A 19,495-nucleotide genomic window follows, 5' to 3' on the forward strand; every position below is an offset into this window, starting at 1 on the left:
CCGGGTTGTGCTGAGGTCCATCTATTCTCCCCATAGCAGCTTCCCCATTGGCGACAGAGCGCTGTGGCCTGTATTGTAGCATCTCTTCAGGAAGGGCAAGGTCCCCACACAGGAAAACATGGCGTCCTTCCTTCTTCCTTCCGCTCTTCTGTTTCTCTGAGGGAGGAGACCCATCAATGATTCCTTCACATAGTCTATCAGAATGCAAGACACTGTTGAGTAAAACATAAACCAAGTAGCCCTGATTCAGAGAAATGGAATTACAAATAACTTTTTCAACAGCGCCTGAACCTGCAAGGTAGCTTTGACTACAAAAGGAAGCCAACTCCCTTTGGCCTCCTGTCAGAAGAGAAACCATTTCCATCGAATGAGAAATGCATAGCTCTTATGAGAATATTGTGCTTTTTTTTTGTTTTTGAAAATTCAAATGGTATCTTGATTTGCAGTCTGTGTCCTAAGGTATCAATTTGTTTTTTCTCTAGTCCATTTGATCATGGTTTCTGGTGAGCGGTACAGGAATATTAATTTGGCATAGAGATCTTCCTCTAGTTCCAGTTCCCCTGTCTCTCGAACTAAAAAAATGTCTGTGCACAACTTCAAAATTCGGTCCACGTTGGGAAGCTCTTCAAACATGATGGAGTGGGAAATCCCACTGAAGAACTCGCGGACAAACTTCCCAATCACAAGGACAACGGAAGCATACAGTCCCATGATACTGAAAAAAAAAAAATTAAGCAGAAATTGTAGCTAGCAGTTAAATATGGTAAATAGAACGCATCTAAAAGAAAAGCATAACATTTTCTTTCAAAATCCATAGAGGATGTGATAAACTTAGCAAAGCTTACAGTTTTTCTCTGGTGAAAACATTTACTTTTTGATGATAAAAAAGGCAATTCACGTTCTTTCTAAAAAAAATTACACATTACAGAACTGTAAGATTTGAAAAAGAAAAGTCCTGTGAAATCTCACATTTTGGAATTTACTAATTTTAACAGTTTCACATATGAACTTCAGGTGACTTTACTGCATATTATACATGCATCAACCATATCATATATTTGGTGGAAATCCAATTATACTCTGTATGCTTTTTTGTACCTAACACTTTTCACTTTAATAATACAGCATTTGTTAGAGATTCATTTTTATAATAAAACTTTGGTTAGACAGTGATTTCTTAAGAGGTTTATCCTGGAAAATGGAAAAGTTTCTACTTCTCCCTGTAGGGGATGTGTGACAGTGTCCTAGGATTTTAAGCATCAGAATGTGGTTAAAGGATAACATTGGACTTGTCCAAAACTATGGTTTCTAATTGATCCTATATCTTCTAAGGGCATAAGGAAATCTAAGCAAAGAAAGATAAATTTATGCTGATTTCTAAGTTTAAACACGGAATCGCATCAATCAAACTGTGCTTAACAGGAAGATATAGTTCACAAGCCGGAAATACAGTTTCTAGTCTCGTCATTAGCAGTGTGAGCCACACAAGGCTTGGGACAGCTTTGGGACTCTGGTTCCTTATATTTTAAGATGAAGGGTCAAGGATCTGTGAATTTAATATTTCAGCTACAAAACTGGAAAATTTTAAGAAGATAAATGGCTTCCCATCTTCAACTTTATATGATACAGAAGTAGACTCCTTTTTAAAGAACAGAAGTGTTTTTTTTTGAGGGGCATTTTTTCCAATTTTATTTTTCAATTACAGTTTACATCTAATATCATTTTGTATTAGTTTATGAATTCAGCATAGTGGTTAGCAGACATAGACTCTCGTAACTGTTAATTGTTAAATGGGTCCTTACCCATAGCCAGCCAGGAAGCCCAGACTGGGGGGGCTGACTTTGTCATTGAAGACCACCAGCTCTAAGGCCTGGGCATGCTGATTGTAGAGTCTAGTTCCAGTCAGATTGAGAACCCACCACTCACTATTAGATTTAATTGTATTATCTCTGGACAAAATGATGGTGATATTCATGAAATTATTTTCTGGAAGAGAAAAAATATAAAATCAAGTTAGCATGAGCACATCAACAACAGTCTTCAAATGGCAAAACCTGGTTCCCGTCCACAGCATATGATTCCAGGATGTCCACATGGCCATGTTAACAATGCAAGTGAAAAGAAAGAGTGGGCCTAGGTGTGTATGGGGCTTCTCTTTTTTTACTAAAAAGGTCAGTCACTGTGGCTACATGTGCAGGGCAGCAGATTCACAGCCAGAGAGGGAAAGACCCATCACCTGGGCATCTTTGCTGATAATTCCCAACAACTAGTTAGACATCAATTCATTCCCATCACGGTTGTATGGGGGAAAGACAGTCCCTGGAGCACTTCTATTGATATTTAATCACCCGTGGGCTGAATCAAGTACATTTCCTACCATCTTTTCATTGCTCTTATTGTGGGGTCTTCATATTTAACACTGTAAGAGGCAGTTTTCTGCCACAGATATGGTGGCTAATAGAAACAAGTAAACAGACTGACTAAGCAGTAACGTAAGTCATTAAATATGAATTTGAGTCAACCAGGTTCTATATCAATAAACAGAAAAAGAAAACGAAGAACATGGATCCCAGCTGAGCGAATGACTCCTCTGGCTGGTGAGCACAGCCAGGTGCCTTATGCTTCTTGCAAGGGAAAGAAAACCGGAAAGAAGTTTGACAGAGGCTGAAAAATGCAAACCCTAGGTGTTGAATAAAAGAAAGATTAAAAAGAATGATTGAGTGATTCCCTCTCATTCTTACCAGATAAAAGTTGCTTTATAGGTTTGGAGTTAGAATCACTAGGTGCTTTCACATAATATGGGTAGATCCTTTCTATAGTCCTGTGCATAAAGAAAAAAAAAAGAGGCAATTGAGTTTTAGTTGTTTAACCATGTAAAATTGATTTTTTATTGCTATTTTGACCTTATACCAAACAAATAATGGCAAGAGTCTTTATATGTCTATCCACTGTGTAGTCACCATTATTTATGGGTATTCATTATAATCAGAATTCTCTGACATTTAAAGGAGAAAATAAAATTAAAGAAATGCTTTTAAATTATGAACTATCCCCTTTGGAATTTTTCTTTACTCTTTCCTTGTGAATTCACTTTACTTTTTCCCTTGTGAATCCAAAAAAATTCACCAGGTTCTATCCAAATGCTCATTCATCTAAACACCATACACAAGCTAATTAATGCCTTAAAACTGATGCAGAGATGTTCCCATATCTGTTACTGTTTCTGAAGCAAAGGGCTATCTTTCTTGCTAAGAGCCTATCATTTGTATTAATAACATTGAGCGCTCTTTTAATTTTTAGGATTTCAGAAATATCAATAATCAAGTGGACTGCATTTGATCTAGTGATACGAGTGAGGTGTGAGGAGAGAACTGGTGACCTGAACCTTATCCTACCTCTGCAGGGATGAGCTGGGTCACCTGAGAAGGCTATTCCATCGTTCTAGACCTGTTTTTGCATCTGGGAAGTGATGGAGGAGGACCTGACAATCTTCAAGGGACCTTCAACTTCATTGATTAACAAAGAATGTTTTAGTCAGGAATCTGTCTGAGGGTTGCGTCATGGTGGTTCTCACATTCAAAGCATAAAAATGGGGCCAGGGCAGACTGGCCACAGAACTGGGAAATGGCTAGTGGACATCATTTAGCAGTTTTAGACCAATAGCATTTTTTTTTCTCCTACTAGTTCTTCTATTAGAATATAAACATCACAGCTTGGATGTGTTTGAAATGGAGCACTTTTAGGGCATGATAATATGTTAAGATATAATTTCCTCCTCAAATTTCTGTTTACCTTTTGTCTACCCCCCATTCATTAGCTAGGCATCCAGTGACCCTGCAGCAGGAACAACAGGAAAGGGGTCTTGCAGAGTCTTCCCCTGGCTTTTGGTGATTACAGAATACAACAGCACGGCTTGCTGCTCAGGGGTGAGAGCAATACTCCCTGGCTAGGGGACAGAGAGCGAGAGGGAAGACGATAGAGTTGCTTTAATCTAGCACAATGAGGCCCCCAAACAGAAATTCACTTGAGTTATCAAAGAATGATTGCATTTCTTGCACATGATGAATTCGTAGGTAGAGATTCCTTACCAGGTACATACATCTATTCAAGCTATAGTAACAGGAACAATCAACTTACACTGGTGTTGTTGAACTTTGTGTGTCATTGCCAGCTATCATTTTAGCTATATTCTCTCGAGTAATATTTTTAAGAGGAAAAGTAAGCTTATCTGTTGCTACTTCTGCTTTTGCACCCAGACTCATGTTTCTGTGAAGAAAAAAGCACAAAATGTCAATGTCAATGATTATTCAGAAGTCTGGAAGAGAAATTATAAACTCACTTGACTCTTAATGTTATTAATCTCACCAAGGTTTTATTGGGTCCACGATTGTCAACCCCAGCCCTTTCTGTCCACCTCAGCTTTATGTCCAGTTTCTTAGACAACCAAGTTAGTAAATCCCAGGGAAACCACACACACTTTTAACACAAATGGCACATGAGGAGGCACAGTCTACTGAGCAAAAGAGAAAGCGTTCTGCTGCTCTGATAAGCATTTCCAGAACTCTCTTTATGTCAATTCAATGAAGCTGGTGTTCATGGTGACTAATGGAATCCACATTTAAAAAAAAAAATTTCAATCAGAAGTTGATGTTTCATGTTGTTATTTTTTTGGTAGGTCTTCAAAGAAAGGCTAAGAAGTAAATTTTTTGGCAGTACAGAATTCCATGTGAGGAATTTGGGACATTTAAAGGAGAAAATAAAATTAAAGAAACTCTTTTAAATTATGAACTATCCCCTTTAGAATATTTCTTTACACTTTCCTTGTGAATTCACTTTAGATTCTAGAAGGCTTTCTTCTGTACCTATCATAATTCTTCTTAATTCCATCGAAGATGCTGGAATTGTGGCCCTACATGAACCTAAAGCTTGATTGACAAATAAACTTGTATAGAGTCCTCAGTCACAACTGTGATGTAAGTAACTAATCAGTTGGTATATTGTGTTGAGGCCCCTGAACTGCTTCCCTAACACGTCTGGCTTCGGGATGCCAGAACTTTTCCTAAGACATGCTCTGTCTAAACAGGAGAAGTAGTGGCCACATGCTGGCCATTGGCGCAGGTTTAGTGAAGAGAAATTTCCCTCAGCTCTCCTCTCCTGGGTCTGCCAAGCTGCTCTCACATCTCACGCTTGGAGGAAAGATCTTCTAGGGCTCCCTGGATGTTGGAGAGATGCAAGTGAGAAGCCAGGGTTCCAAAGGCTGCATATTCTTTATTATTAAGACCGAATTTTCAATGGCAGAAAGTAAAGAAATTAAGCAAAAAACATGTATATCACACATAGACACAGACAACAGTGTGGTGATAGCCAGAAGGAAAGGGGAGTGGGAGGTTGGTGGAGGTGGGCAAAGGGGGGTGGGGTAGGGAATAGGGACTGAAAGATACTTTGCTTGGGGCAATGGTCGCATGATGCAGTGTGCAGGTGATGTTTGATTGAGTTGTACACTTGAGACCTGAATGGTTTTATGAATAAATTTAGTAAAACAAAAAAAGAAAAGAAAAAAAATCATAAAAAAGACCAAACTTCTACCTTTTAGGGAACTCTTACAATACAACCAGGTTCTGTTTCATTTTATGAGTCATCACCCTCCTTTCTCTCTTGCTCACAGAACTCATTGCCAGCCTCTCTTTGAAATGGAACTTAGCCCTGGCCCAGTGGCCTAGTTTGTTGGAGCATTGTCCTGTACACCAAAAGGCTGTAGATTCGATTTCCAGTCTGGGTGACATGCTTAGGTTGTGGGTTCGGTCCCTTGTTGGGGCATGTATGGGAAGCAACTGATTGGTGTTTCTCTCTCATCTCTCTCTCTCTCTCTCTCTCTCTCTCTCTCTCTCTCTCTCTCTCTCCCTCCCTTCCTCCCTCCCTCCCTCCCTCCCTCCCTTTCCTCTCTCTAACTAAAAATCAATTAAAAAATTTCCTCAGGTGATAATTAGAAGGAAAAAAAAAGAAACTTAGTAGAAAAAAGGAAATGTAATAAGTATTTTTGTCAATGATTCCCAGGTAAACCATTATTCAATAAACAAAAATGTTAGCTGTAGCATTGAATGAATGTTCCCAAGATGTAATGTGAACTAATATCCACATTAATATATTTTTTTCTATCTTTTTATGCTCCCCACCCACCCCGAGTTTAGATTGGGGAAAAGGGGAAATTATGCATGGAAATACAGTAACTACCTCTGAATACTCCATGAAAAAACAACAGAGAAGCTACTATTGGGGTCCAGGAGTTCGTGTATCATTTTCTGCTTACTGGGAGGGCTGATGGTCCATAAAGAATTTGAGTTTCCTTCCAGTTCTGCTACTGTTATGTCTTCTTTTTCATAATTTTCCAGAAATTGCATAGCACCCTGTATGCACACAAATACACACGCATAAATAGATCACACACACACAGTGATGCATGAAGGAAGTTATTACTCTTCCTCTTCACTGACTGTATAGACATAATTTCTTCTTTGAAAGGAAAATTTCTATACAGATTATCTTGGTGTCCCATTGCACTGACTTTATTCTCCTCCCAGGGACATCATCAAAGCCCAGTGGCGATGCTGCCACACCAATACAGCTATGGAATCACTCAAATTAAACAGTAAAGGTAAATCAGGTGACTTAGTGTCTTTTTTCCTTCCCACTAAGAAGAAAATTTATCAACTATTGGGAAATGTCTCTCTCATGAGAGAGTCAAATTTCATCGCTCAGGAATCCTGGCCCTGTCCTCACAGGTGTTCATCCCTCAAGGTTGGTTTTGACAGTGTGCATTACACCAATAATTTTACAGAAGAGAAAAGCCTCTGCTTACCTAATCATTTTTTAAAAAAATCCTCACTTGAGGAGTGAGGATATTTTGTCCATTGATTATTTTCAGAGAGAGGGGAAGGGAGGGGGCAGGGGGAGAGAGAATCATCAATATGAGAGAGACACATTGATTGGCTGCCTCCCACAGGTACCCCAACCAGGGATAGGGATCGAACCTGCAACCCAGGAACTGGCCCTTGACAAGGAATTGAACCCAAGACCCTCTGATGTACAGGCCAATGCTCTAATTACTGAGCTACACCAGCCAGGACTGCCTAATCACTTTTTAAAAATTAAAGAATAAATATTATTTGTAGCCAGGATGGTGTTGCTCAGTAGTTGAGTGTCAACTCATGAATCAAGAGGTCACTGGTTCCATACAGTCAGGACACAAGCCTGGGTTGCAGGATCCCCAGTAGGGGGCAAGTGGAGGCAACTGGTTGATGTTTCTCTTTCATTGATGTTTTTATCTCTCTCTTCCTCTTCCTTCTTCTCTCTAAAATCAAAAAAGACATATTTTTAAAAAACCTATCAAAATTATTTGTAAAGAAAATTTTAATTGTAAAAGGTAATGATTATTTTTTTAATTACAGAAGTGGCTTGGAAAATATTCAGACAACATCATATGTAAAGAAAATACAAAGTATGTCAAGAAAATATAAAGCCCCCTTCTTCTACTATGACCACCCTAGGGTAGTCAGAGCTAACCAAATTCACTACATACACATGCCATGACTTATTCAACCAGTCCCTACTTATTGAATGCTCAAGCTGCTTCCAGTTTTTACTAAAACAGGGAATGTTGTCAAAAGTAGGTACCAACATAGTGCTTTTCCCATATTTTTAATTACTTCTTCAGGGTAGATTCTCAGAATAGACCAACCAGTCAAAAGAATAAATATCTTTCAAAACTTAAAAAATTAAAAATATTTTAAAAGGATCAACCCCTGTTGAGCTTACATTGAAATATTCTGAAATAAAATTGAGATTATTAACACTTGCATCCAATAATATAGAAATGATGTCTTTGATTATCAAAGTGGCCAGTGGCTAGGAATCTGTTGTGTACAACTGATAATCTCTGAAAATCCCCCCCTCCCAGGCCATGGCAAAATAGTGAATAATGTGACCACCCCTCAGCTCACAGAGATGAAAGCTCTTCATAGAAATCTATTATACACATTTACTTACAGTGTCACTATGGAAAGGTTTTATAAAGGCTTTAAACTTGGTATGGTCCATAACTTTCAGCTGGCTTTGCTGGGCACTCATTGTGAAAATAGGCTGGAAAACAAGAGACACAGCGCTGTGAATATTTTGAATCTCTTCTCTGCATCCCGGGTTGAAAGGAAAAGCTTTGCGTAGGATGTCACCCTCTGAGCACCCAGGGACAACTCGCCTCAGAGAGCTCTTTCTGAAGTGATTATTCCTGCACCCAAAACCAGAACAGACCTCTCCTTTCACAGCCTTCTGCCCCTTATTTCAAACATCACATTTGCTGAGAAGTCAAAATTTAGATAGGAAATGTGGGTTGGCAAACTCTAACTACACGTCCTGTAGGGGGTTATCAGGAAAGAGTGCTGTGTGAGGTAAGGTACTTGCAGGTGAGTGAGACCTGGAGGAAGTGCACAGCCATTACCTGGTAACCTCCCAGGGTGATTGTGACCGAGACATCCAGGGGCTGGTTGATCACCCCGGCGACAGATTTGATCAAAGACATGAAGAGAAGAGGAAACCAGACAATGCAGATGAGCAGAACGATGATCATGCCTCCCATGCCATACTTCACCACTTTCTTCTTCTTCTGCCCCCGGGGCTGAGGGTATCTCTGCAACAGAAGAGTTCACACAAGGCTCAGGCCGCTGTCCCCTGAGAAGCAGGTAGGGTGGACGAGTGCTCGTCTCATGGGGTTGTGACTCAATTTAGTCCTGATTCTGCTCTGTTTGCTCTGAAGTGGGGGAGCAACCTTGTCTCAACCTGGGAACCAAGTTAGGTAGTGACATGAAGATGTGATGAGCTCCCTACACATCCCCACCATGGTGCCATGAGGGACCAACAGGACCTCAGTGACTTTCTCCTTAAAATTGTTCTGTGGGTTTTGTTGGTGCCAAACCTCAGGACAAATGGATCAAATTCTGTGTTGAATAAAGCCTCTGGTTTTATGGGATCATGTGGGAGAAAGACATTTTACTTTAAATTCCTGAGCATTTAAAAGCTGCGCCTTTCAACTGAACCCTTCTCCCCCGCTAGTGGGTGGAAAAACATTTTTCACTTCATTAATCACGTGTTGTCAAAACAATGTTGTTCAAGGCATGCCGTAAGACCTGTAGGATCAGCACAGTCCTCTTGGTACTGTGACTCCACAGGGGCCTCTCTCTGCTTGGGTGCTATGCTGAGAGGGGTGGGGTTGGGGGTGGTGGTAGGTGTGTGTGTCACACAAGGGACTTGTGTGACAAGAACACTTGGTAGGGCTGGAATCACTTCCATTTGCTTTACCAAGGGACCCACTAAGCTCTGTCTTAGAGGCTATGGGCAAGGTGAAAGGAGCTTGTTTCGCTGTCTGATATTAAAACTGCTCCAGCTCTATATGCATATTCCTTGCTTATTAAATGTTGCTTCTCAGTGACCTATTTTCCTTCCAGGGTGACCCTTGGACTTAGGCTATATATATAATCTGGAAGCTGTCCCCCCTTCCCTACCTGGGGCTCACACTCCGTTAGGATGAATTCATTTCAGTAGGTTAGGGCAAGAACAAATCATGTGCATTCTACCTGTATGCACTGAGCTCTGGGTTACAAACTAAGAGAAAGGTCTGGAAGCCTGCAGAGACCTCTGGGGACTTTAAAGGACACTCACTGCCAAAGGGCTCTCCAAGCTTTGACACTGAGTAGCTCCTGAATATGGACTTGGAACCATGAGGACACGAGCTGGACTTGAGGGTGGGTCAGAGCCAGTGTGGGAAGCATTATTGACTCAGTGCACGAAAGATAATGCTTCTAAATGACTCTGCTGCGAAGTTGGGTGAGGTTCATATTAAGGACAGTATTTTAATACCTTTGCATTGGAATTTTATATTATTGTATAAATTTTTCTATTTTAAAAGAAAAACTAAAATATTTAAAATTTGGAAATACATATTCATACACCACGGATTTGCTTTTTCATTATTTTCTCAATGAGGCCAGTTTAGACAATGGTCCACTTAACCCACTCCAACAGCACCCTAGTATTACAAAATGGAGAGCTTGGTGTGTTAAAGGAGATTTATCTATTCTCTGTCAAGAGCAGTTTGAGTCTCTTCTGCCTGTTGTGGGACCATGTTGGTTCCTCTCCCAAAGGCCAGTATGTTTGAGGCTCCCCTCGAAAAGCTCCCAGTAATTCCCATCCCACCTCCCCCTTCTCTGCTCACCCCTCCATGCATTTCCCAGGGCAGAACAGGGGCAAGACCTTTGGCCTCTCTCTAATTATGAGGCTCTCTTTCCCTTCACGTTCAAAGCAACTGTCACCTTCCTGTTCTATGCTGCTCCATCACCCCTTTCGTAGGCGAGCCAACTCTTGACCAAGAGTTCCAGTTTGCAGTTCCGGTCATGCTGCGTTTCCAAACAGTTTCTTAAAGTGTTCTGGCACATCCAGTGTTGCTCAGTGGTTGAGCCTCCACCCGTGAACCAGGAGGTCACAGTTTGATTCCCGGTCAGGGCACATGCCCAGGTTGCAGGCTGATCGCCAGTAGGGGGCATGCGGGAGGCAGCCAATCTGTGATTCTCATCATTGATGTTTCTATCCCTTTTTCCCTCTCCCTTCTTCTTTCTGAAGTTAATAGAAGCATGTTTAAAAAAAGTGTTTGGGGAAGTGGCTGCATGGAAATCATGGTAAAACATGACTAGGAGCGAGTGGCTTGCATTGTGTGTGCTCACACCAACACTGGCCTCTCAGGAAATTGCTGTTTCTTCATAAAGTGTATTTATGAAACCCCAGGAACATATTACATTCAATATGGAAAAGCGATAATTACTGGTAATGTTTCAGTCTCTTACGGGAGGAAGTAGAAACTAGTGTCAGATTCATTTAGAATCCCTAATACTTACCTCTCACATATCCAGATTTCTCAAGATGTTTTACCAAGTGTGATTTAAATAGCCATAGACTTAGCATAAGGTAGAAGCATATATTTAAATTAAGGTGATACATTAAAATGAGGCTTTTATTTCTTTTTTAAATTTAATTTATTGGGGTGACATTTGTTAGTAAAATTATATAGATTTCAGGTGTACAATTTTATAATACATCATCTGTGTACTGTATTGTGTGTTTCCCACCCCAAGTCAAATCTCTTCATCACCATTTATCTCCCTTTACCCTGTTCTACCTCTCCCACCCCCCTTTCCCTCTGGTAGTCACAGTAATCACCATGCCATTGTCTGTGTCTATGAGGTCTCTCTCTCTCTCTCTCTCTCTCTCTCTCTCTCTCTCTCTTCTCTCTCTCTCTTTCCTTCTCTCTCTCTCTTGCTTAATTCCTTCGCCTTTTTCGCCCAGCTCCCCAACGCTCCTCCCCTCTGACAGCTCTCAGTCTGTTCTCTGTATCTATGAGTTTGTTTCTATTTTGTTTGTTTGTTTATTTTGTTCATTCCACATATAAGTGAAATCATATGGCACTTGTCTTTCTCTGACTGGCTTTTTCACATAGCATAATGTTCTCCAGGTCTATCCATGCTGTCACAAAGGGTAAGATTTTCTTTTCTTTTTCTTTTTTTTTTTAATGGTTTTAACAAACAGGGATTCCCTTTTTAAATGTTTAAAGGTGTCTTCAATTTATTTTCTGTGATTTTTAGGAAGATCTTTATGTTCCATTGCGACTTACTGGAGCTTTTGTCTACTTTTCTTGGATCTTACAAATTAATTAAAAATTGTAATCTATTTTCCAATATTTCAAATAGTTTGTCCCTCCCCCCCTTTTTAAATAATTCTTCAGACTAAATGATTCTTGGTTCTTCCTCCTTGTTTTCATATGAGTTCCAGAGCCTTTGTCACCCTGATTTCTACCCTCTATGTCCCTTTGGTAGATTGGCTCTCATATTCTGTCCTTATATCAATTCCCTTGTACCTTAAAAATCAGGAAAAGCTAATACAAGTATACTACCAGCCTCATCTCCTTCACTCCCACAAATGCCAGAAACACAGAGGTACAAATGGCCCCATGACTACAAAGCTAAAATTCTCAGAAGAAACTGCAGAATGCAGAGATTACATGGACTAGAGGGGACTTTTTCAAAGAGATGAGAAAAAAAGACATTTCACACCACCTCAGTTAATGTTGCTTGAGTATTTCTATTGTTATTATGCAAGAGATTCCTGCTTCATACATTGAACTTGAGAATCCTATAAATAATTGCAATTCTATTTTTAACCTTAACATTCAACCTGGAAGAATAATCAAGTATTTGCACTTCAATTTCCTTGGCACAAAGCAGTGACATTGTCTGTCCCTCATCAAAAAGGACATCAGGTGGTGAGCCTGAGTTCAAGCTACCTCACCCCACTTTTCTCCACCATAGCAAATTTCCTCCTGTTCCCCAATGAGTCATTTAAGAATTATTGAGTCACACAGCAATATATAATTTCTTCTTTTAAAAATAACTACAATACAAAGTGGCCAAAAGACGAACACATCTGGATGCTATTGCTAAGACAGCAGTATGTCCAAAATTCCCTACTCTAGTGGGGTGAAAATCAATAGGACATTTATAAATCCTAGTAGTTTTGTCCCTGTCTCCATTTATTTGGCCACAAAACTTGCAAAAGTTCACATTAATCTTATAACCAGTCTGTATCTAAGAGAGACAAATAGGGATAAGGCATTTTTATTGGCTTACTTTTTCCGACTCCCGCCAACACTTCAGGATGAATATGTGAGCATAGATGTCCTCCACACAGATCCAGCTGGAGAGGCTCAAGGTCGTGTCTGTCCACACCCAGTCCATCACAGCCCTTAGCTCAGTCAAAAATGGAACAAGGCGGAACCTGGCAGAAACCATGTCTTGTTAGAGAGACAGTTCTGGGATGGCCCCCAATAGCCAGCTAACCCTGGGAACTCATGCAGTTACTTGATGTTTTAGCTCTTAGATCTTAGAAAAAATTCTCAAGGTGACCCTTATGGTAAAATCCAACTTGGAATACAACTGCTTTTCATTAGAAGTCTAATAAATGAATTGGTATTTTCCATTCCTTTTTTCTTTCTTTTTTTTCTTTTCGTTTTTTGGCTGATGGTCTTAACAAACTGGTATTTCCTTTTTAAGTGTTTAAAGGTGTCTTCTTCAATTTCTTTTATAAGAAATTGTACAAATCTTTCACTTCTTTGATTAAATGTATTTCTAAGTATTTTATTGTTTTGATGTTATTATAAATGAAAGTTTTTCTTTATTTTTTTTCCAGATATTTCATTGTTAGTGGTTGAAACACAACTGATTTCTGTATGTTGATTTTATATCCTGCAACTTTACTGAATTCATTGATTAGTTCTCAAGTTTTGGGGGGCAAGTCTTTAGGATTTTCTCTATATAAAATGATATCATCTGCAAATATCTATAATTTAGCTTTTGTAAGCATTTATTTGTTCATGATACAATAATCTGTTGGTTGCAGGCTTATTGAATTGTTGGGGCTTTGTTGTTGAATGAGCTTGGAAAGTTAATACACCTTGTAAGTGAAAAATCAGGGCAAATGACAGCCATCAGAGGGAATAGAACATGTCTTTGGGTCACACAGTAGACTTACTAGATGACTAAGGCCAACAGGACTCTGGCTCAGTCTCTTATATTTCATTTGGGAATAGGTTGGCCTGGGCTCCTCTCAAGTCTGGGGACTGCCCCCTATTTCTTGACTTCTCCCAGGCTGGAGTGTCTAGGTTCATTACACAGCCCTTACAACAGCTTGGGTTACTGCTTGGTATTCTCCTGTGGGCTACACAGCTTTGTCCAGACGGCACTAATTCAACACAGGGAAGAAATATCAGCCCCGTACAGGATGGCACTAAGTGAAACACTGTTCCACACTGGAGGTTCCTAACATCTGAGCATGCTCAATACCACTTTTATGACCAAGTCCCTAGCCCCCAGGTTTGGTGCTAAGTAGGAGCCAGCCGTGCCAGGAGCAGACTGACTTTTTATGCAGTCAGTCTGATTTTTATGTCTGCTTTCTGAGCAAACAGAGAGGAGATGCAACCAATACAATTCTCACATGGAAGAGTAATATGCTTCCTTCGGCAGCTAACTTACTACCAGGAATAAGCAAGTCACGTGGCATTCCAACTGATGTTAGGGGGAATAAATGGCCTATTTAATGGATGGACTTATTGTACATGCAAAATTCCAAAGGTATTTAGGAATAGTCTAGGTTCCAAATATTCTATTTCATTGTGCCCAGGAATATATTTATACTTAAGGATCATGAATCCCAAAATATTATCACAGTAATTATGCAGGATATAGAAATAGAAAATTAACCCCTGTGGATGGATGATCCTAGAACAACATCCTGGCTAGGTGAGTGGCAACTACACATAGAAAGGTATTTCAAGAAGCATATCTGTTCTTTTGCTAAATACTGTAAGAGTTTCGTGATGATCTACATTCCTGTACATCAGCACTCTTCCTCTCCCTGTTCCTCCCCAGGTAGGAACAGAATGCCTTTCACTTGGCAGCCTCCCCTCTGTGAGCGACTATGGCATACAGCCTGTGTCCTTACCCTTGAAACAGGAAGAGGTTGACGTAATTGTAGCTTTTTGTGAGGAAGTTTCCGAGCACTCGTGTTGGGTAGCCACAACGGATTTGGTAGGCAGACAACCCAAAGTATACACATTTCACAAAGTACCAAAGCTGAGCAACCAGGTTCTGGCTGAATTTCCTAAAACAGAAACATTCAGAAAAGTGAGGGAATGGAATCCTCTTCTGGTAAAAGGATACCAGTTTAGGATTTTTTAAAAAGCCTAATTGCCCCTCTAGCATTTAAGTCAATTCAGTCAATTCTAAGAAATTCACTATGTATAGTTGATCACTTCAAAGGCAAAAGGTAGGGTAATAAAAGAAATCCTATGAATGGTGCCTCTAAGGTATGAGTGCATTAGCCAGTTGTTTAAGCCATAAATAAAATAAATTGCCGTTAAGTAAATTTACTATTAACATTTTCTCACAATGTGGATGCTGCGGCTATTCTGTCCAAAATTAAAGCTCAGAAAGAAAAAAAGAAAAATGTACAACCATAATGTTGTAAAGTTCAATCCATTTTCATTACTTTTCATTCACACTTCCAATTAGCCAGACTTATTGACATGTTATTCTTAAGGCTTGGCTATGAATGACTCTGATGTATAAGATCAAATTAATGTTATACATGAAGACTTTTAATTATGTTTATTAAAAATATCATTCTTATTACATCATGTGGACCAGTCCATGTGCCCCTTCTGTGGACCCTTTACTACCATAACCTAACAGTTCCTATTTATAGCTGTCTCCCTTATTTTTCTGTTATCGATTGACACATTCATCCGTTCATGCATTAAGCACTAAATTTGAGGTGTGGGGTGAGAAGGTCTGGGAAAAGTGACACCTGGACTGAGATCTAAAGAGTGAGGAAGAAGAGGCACTGTGGGTTGGAGGCGGAAGAGATGAGAAGGAAGGGCTTTGAGATTTGGGAGGACGTGGTGTCCTTGGAGAACTGAAGGTTAACACAGAAGATGCTTAGGGTTCAAGGTGACAGAGGGAAAGCAGTATTAGCCTCCAGGATCTTACGAGGTCTTTCGCTATCAAACTTTGGGCTACTCTTTGTAAATCTCCCATGTCCAACCCATCTTAACCAGCAGCAACAGTTTCCAAAGAGCTTACCTCTCAGTCACTACAGGCAAGATGAAGAACATCCAGAAGTGAATTCCAAACACAAGAATGACCTGAAAAATGACCTTTCCCAATACAGTCTTTCTGAGGTACAGTGCTCGGTCCACCACCATGGTTCCAAACTGAATGAGGACCATCACCAGAAACGGCCCGGGCACCTGGTCCTCGGACAGAGAAGAGGTGATGTCTGCCGCTGCTGAGTGTTTCTGGGGAAGAGACAACAGGTTCAGGCCTGAGTGGCATTTCACTGGACAGACCACTATTAGTCATTGGCTGCATGGTGGCCTTTACCTACCCCGAAGGCCCAAAAGCCAAAGACGATGATGATGAAGTCAACAGTGTCAGCCAGGAACATAAGCACATATACGTCGGTCACGGCGCTGTAGTCTGGGTGGATGAGGTTGTAGAAGAACTGTCTGATGGGCACATATATTTGCAGAGTCCTGCAAAACAGGGACCCCACCCCCTTGCTTCAGGAGAGGCACAAGTGGAGAAATGACCAGATTCTACAGTCTTTCTAGTCCTCTTGCCAAACGGGTTAGACCTCCCTCTCCCAGCCTCAGGACAGTCCTGCTGGGGGTGGCTCCTGCTCAAACAGAGTGCATACAAGTTCACTGGCAAGGTAGGACCACGAACATTTTTTCTTGTGCTACAGTGATAAAAGCCCTGAAATTTAGGTGGTTTGTCACCTGATTCATTTACTCTGCACCTGTGAGACCTTGAGCATGCTACTTAACTCTCCTAGTTTTCACTTCCTCTTTTGTAAACTGAAGGTAGCAATAAGACCTGAGGCATAGGGCTGGACTGAGAAATACATGGGAATACACCAGGGTGCTTAGACCTGAAGGGCTGACCAGGAGCCAGGTCATCGTTAGGCAGCCCTGCCCTTCCCCCAGGTGGGTCCTGGGCCTCTCTTCTCGTGATTCCCAGGGAGTACCCTGGGCTTTTCAGTTCACTTTGCTCTGTCCTTTGTTACCATGTCCTCCTGGCTCTGGCTTGTCTGTCCAGCCTCTGCCTTATCTTTACTGTGCTCTGGGTTTTACCTTCAGTTCAAGGCCATGTTCCGGTGTGGATGGCCCTCCTGGCCTCAGAGCCCATATTCAGGACCGGCCCTGCGGCATGTCCTCTATGTTGCCTCCTCATCGGCTGTTTGTCTGCAGCCCTGACACTTGGGAGGAACCTGAGCATTTTGTTGGAGACCGGCTACATGACAATGACAAGCCATCTCCCCACCACGTGCCTCAGTCTCTCCTCTCTAGGATGAGAGTGTATGTCTGAGGCCCTTCCGGCTTTGACAGGAAATTCCTCCCTATCCAGTAGTCTTTCCATGATAATGCCTGGGATTACCTACTGTGAGCTTCTGAGATTATTTATGTGTTTCTAAATGCAACGAATGTAAAAATGAATAACACTTATTGAAAAGTGATTTTTTAAAATATTATTTTTAATAATGGGTCATTTTTTTCTGCCTTAAGAGGATATTTGTGATATGAGAAGCCGCTTCTCTGTTCTTCACCTTTGGTATGTATGAAATGATTGGTATCAATTATTTCCCAAAGTCCGCCAGCCCTAAAATATAACCCACAACCCAAGTGTTTGCATGCACTCACTTCTTTATGGTAAGTGCTTTTGCTCTGATTAAATGTTCTTGAAGCTTTTCCAGGTAAAGTTCCCTTTTGCTTCTTTGCTTGATGCTCAAAACACTGCTTCCTTTTTGACTGCTGTTTCGGGTGCTTGTGCTGCCTAGGAATAGAAAGAAGCCAAGATGCACTGTGAGGCACGGACTAATTGACATAGGTATCACAGGTGTCCCTGGGGCCCCCATGGCATAGGGATGGCTTGAAACAGACTCAGAGGGAAGAAAGAACACATATGCCTGTCAGAGCAGTGACTGACTGTTTGGAATCTGCTGTCTTAACTCTGCTTTGGAGGTAAAGTGCATCCATGGGTTTGTATACCCAATGCTGAGTCATCCCTGGATTGTTATGTGATCTTTGTCCCAGGAAGAAACACATGGGAAGAGCAGCTTTTTTGTACTACCTGGGGGCCTAGGTCGCAGGTTTTTCAGGTTGGGTCCATGGCCCATCCCTTTTCTCATGTCCTCATTTCTCTAACTGTAAAATGAATACGAGGACCTTCCAGCATCTGCCTGAAGATGAATACAGTCATGCACCAATTAATGATACATGCTTTGGGTATAGATTCTGAGAAATGTGTCAGTAGGCAATTCTGTGGTTGTGTGAACAACACAGAGTGTACACAAATCTAGATGGTACAGCCTACTACCCTCCTAGGCTATATGGTAGACCACCATCATATATGTGGTCCATCGTTGATCGTTGATCAAAAAGTCATACAATGCATGACTGTTCACAAGTGTTTGGTAAGTTTCATACAGGAGGGCTATAAATACAAATACCCAATTTTCCTAGAGTGGCAACTGGAAGGCATATCTACTTTCTGATTGCACTCCCTTGCTTAGTAAGAAATTAATAAATGCATGAGCAAATTATTAGATAGTATAGCTGAAAGTTCCCATCAATGAAATATAAATATATTTTTGAAATAAATTGTGATTTACAGCACTCTGGGCACACCCAGCAGAATCTGTGGATCTGATTTTAAAACTGTTGTATGCCCAATTCTTATTAGGTCCTTGCAGTATGCTGGCCACTTTTCACAATTATCTGAAGTCCTTGTCCCGGAAGGAATCAGACATTTAGAGCAATGCAATGATGTGACTGCCCCAGGTCACACACACAGCTGAGTCAGCACTTGAATTCGGGTCTGTCTGATTTCAAAGCACTTTCAATTCACATCACAATACCTGTCTGCTTGGTAGCACCCAACAAACGCCCTGCCCCAGACACACTGGCACCAGTAAAAGGAGAACCTCAGTGGGTATTTCCAGCCCAGGGATACCTCTTTGAGACCTATTTGAAGAAAAGCTGGATCTGGGGGATATCTGGGAGCTGCTGTTGGAACGTTTCCTGCGGACAGCCGTCAGCTGCTCAGGGAAGGACACGTGCACTGACTCCGTGGACGCAGCCAGGTTGATGGATTTCAGAGAATCAGAGGAGTCCCTTCTGCCGTGACTGAGGGACAGCTCATCATCTGACTCGTCCTTGTCGGTCCCACTGTCGGTGATGTCATCTTCATCCCACAGGCCGTGGCACTGAGAAAGCGTGGGAAGGGACAATTCAGACGGCTGTTTCAGGTGAGGGAGCTGGTGTTCTGCCCTATGATATCTCATCGAACAAACTCTCCCCAAGATTAGAAAACCAAAGGCAAAATAGAGTGACTATCTTTGGTAACACTGTGCTATTATCTGTTGTTATGTAACTGAAATTTGCAAAGAGAATGGAACTTAAATATTCTCATTAAAAAAAAGAATACATATGTGAGGGGATGAATGTGTTAATTACCTAGATGGGTGAATCCTTTCACAATGTATGCATTTATCTAATCACCACATGTCCAGTTTAAATATTTTATAATTTTGTCGATTATACCTCAATAAAGCTGTAATTAAAAAAGATGAGAAAACCAAGGCAGGGAGAGAGTCTAAGAAAGCTTATTATCTATAATTTTATGATGGTCCCAGTAGAGTGGATATGGGTGGGTAAGATGATAAAAGTTTGGCTAATTAAGTGAGATGGAGACAGGTGATGTTTGGGAGGTAGAAAAAAGGCAAAATTACAATCTCTTGACTTGTTCCATGAGAAGTGCTTTCCAGAACACACCTCTCTATGCTT

At 40.9% G+C, this 19,495-nt stretch overlaps 1 protein-coding gene across 4 annotated transcripts in view; it reads right to left on the minus strand.

Moving 5' to 3' along the window:
• Positions 1-6: 6 nt before the first annotated feature.
• PIEZO2 (piezo type mechanosensitive ion channel component 2) overlaps positions 7-19,495 on the minus strand; it is a 338,873-nt gene continuing 319,384 nt past the window's right edge. For 3 of the 4 annotated variants that reach the window (XM_059706647.1, XM_059706648.1, XM_059706649.1), the window contains 13 exons: positions 18,663-18,915; positions 17,351-17,483; positions 16,036-16,183; positions 15,732-15,946; positions 14,593-14,751; positions 12,723-12,870; positions 8,492-8,680; positions 8,044-8,136; positions 6,232-6,404; positions 4,138-4,266; positions 2,742-2,821; positions 1,803-1,986; positions 7-715 (listed from right to left, as the gene is read on the minus strand). In XM_059706647.1, coding sequence (XP_059562630.1) covers positions 463-715; positions 1,803-1,986; positions 2,742-2,821; positions 4,138-4,266; positions 6,232-6,404; positions 8,044-8,136; positions 8,492-8,680; positions 12,723-12,870; positions 14,593-14,751; positions 15,732-15,946; positions 16,036-16,183; positions 17,351-17,483; positions 18,663-18,915 — 2,157 coding nt within the window. In that variant the 3' untranslated portion in view covers positions 7-462. Of the gene's footprint in view, positions 716-1,802; positions 1,987-2,741; positions 2,822-4,137; positions 4,267-6,231; positions 6,405-8,043; positions 8,137-8,491; positions 8,681-12,722; positions 12,871-14,592; positions 14,752-15,731; positions 15,947-16,035; positions 16,184-17,350; positions 17,484-18,662; positions 18,916-19,495 lie in introns of those variants that run through there. The other variant, XR_009454151.1, reaches the window with a different exon arrangement.

This window comes from Myotis daubentonii, chromosome 8, assembly GCF_963259705.1.
Source record: "Myotis daubentonii chromosome 8, mMyoDau2.1, whole genome shotgun sequence".
In the NCBI taxonomy this organism is placed as follows: Eukaryota; Metazoa; Chordata; class Mammalia; order Chiroptera; family Vespertilionidae; genus Myotis; species Myotis daubentonii.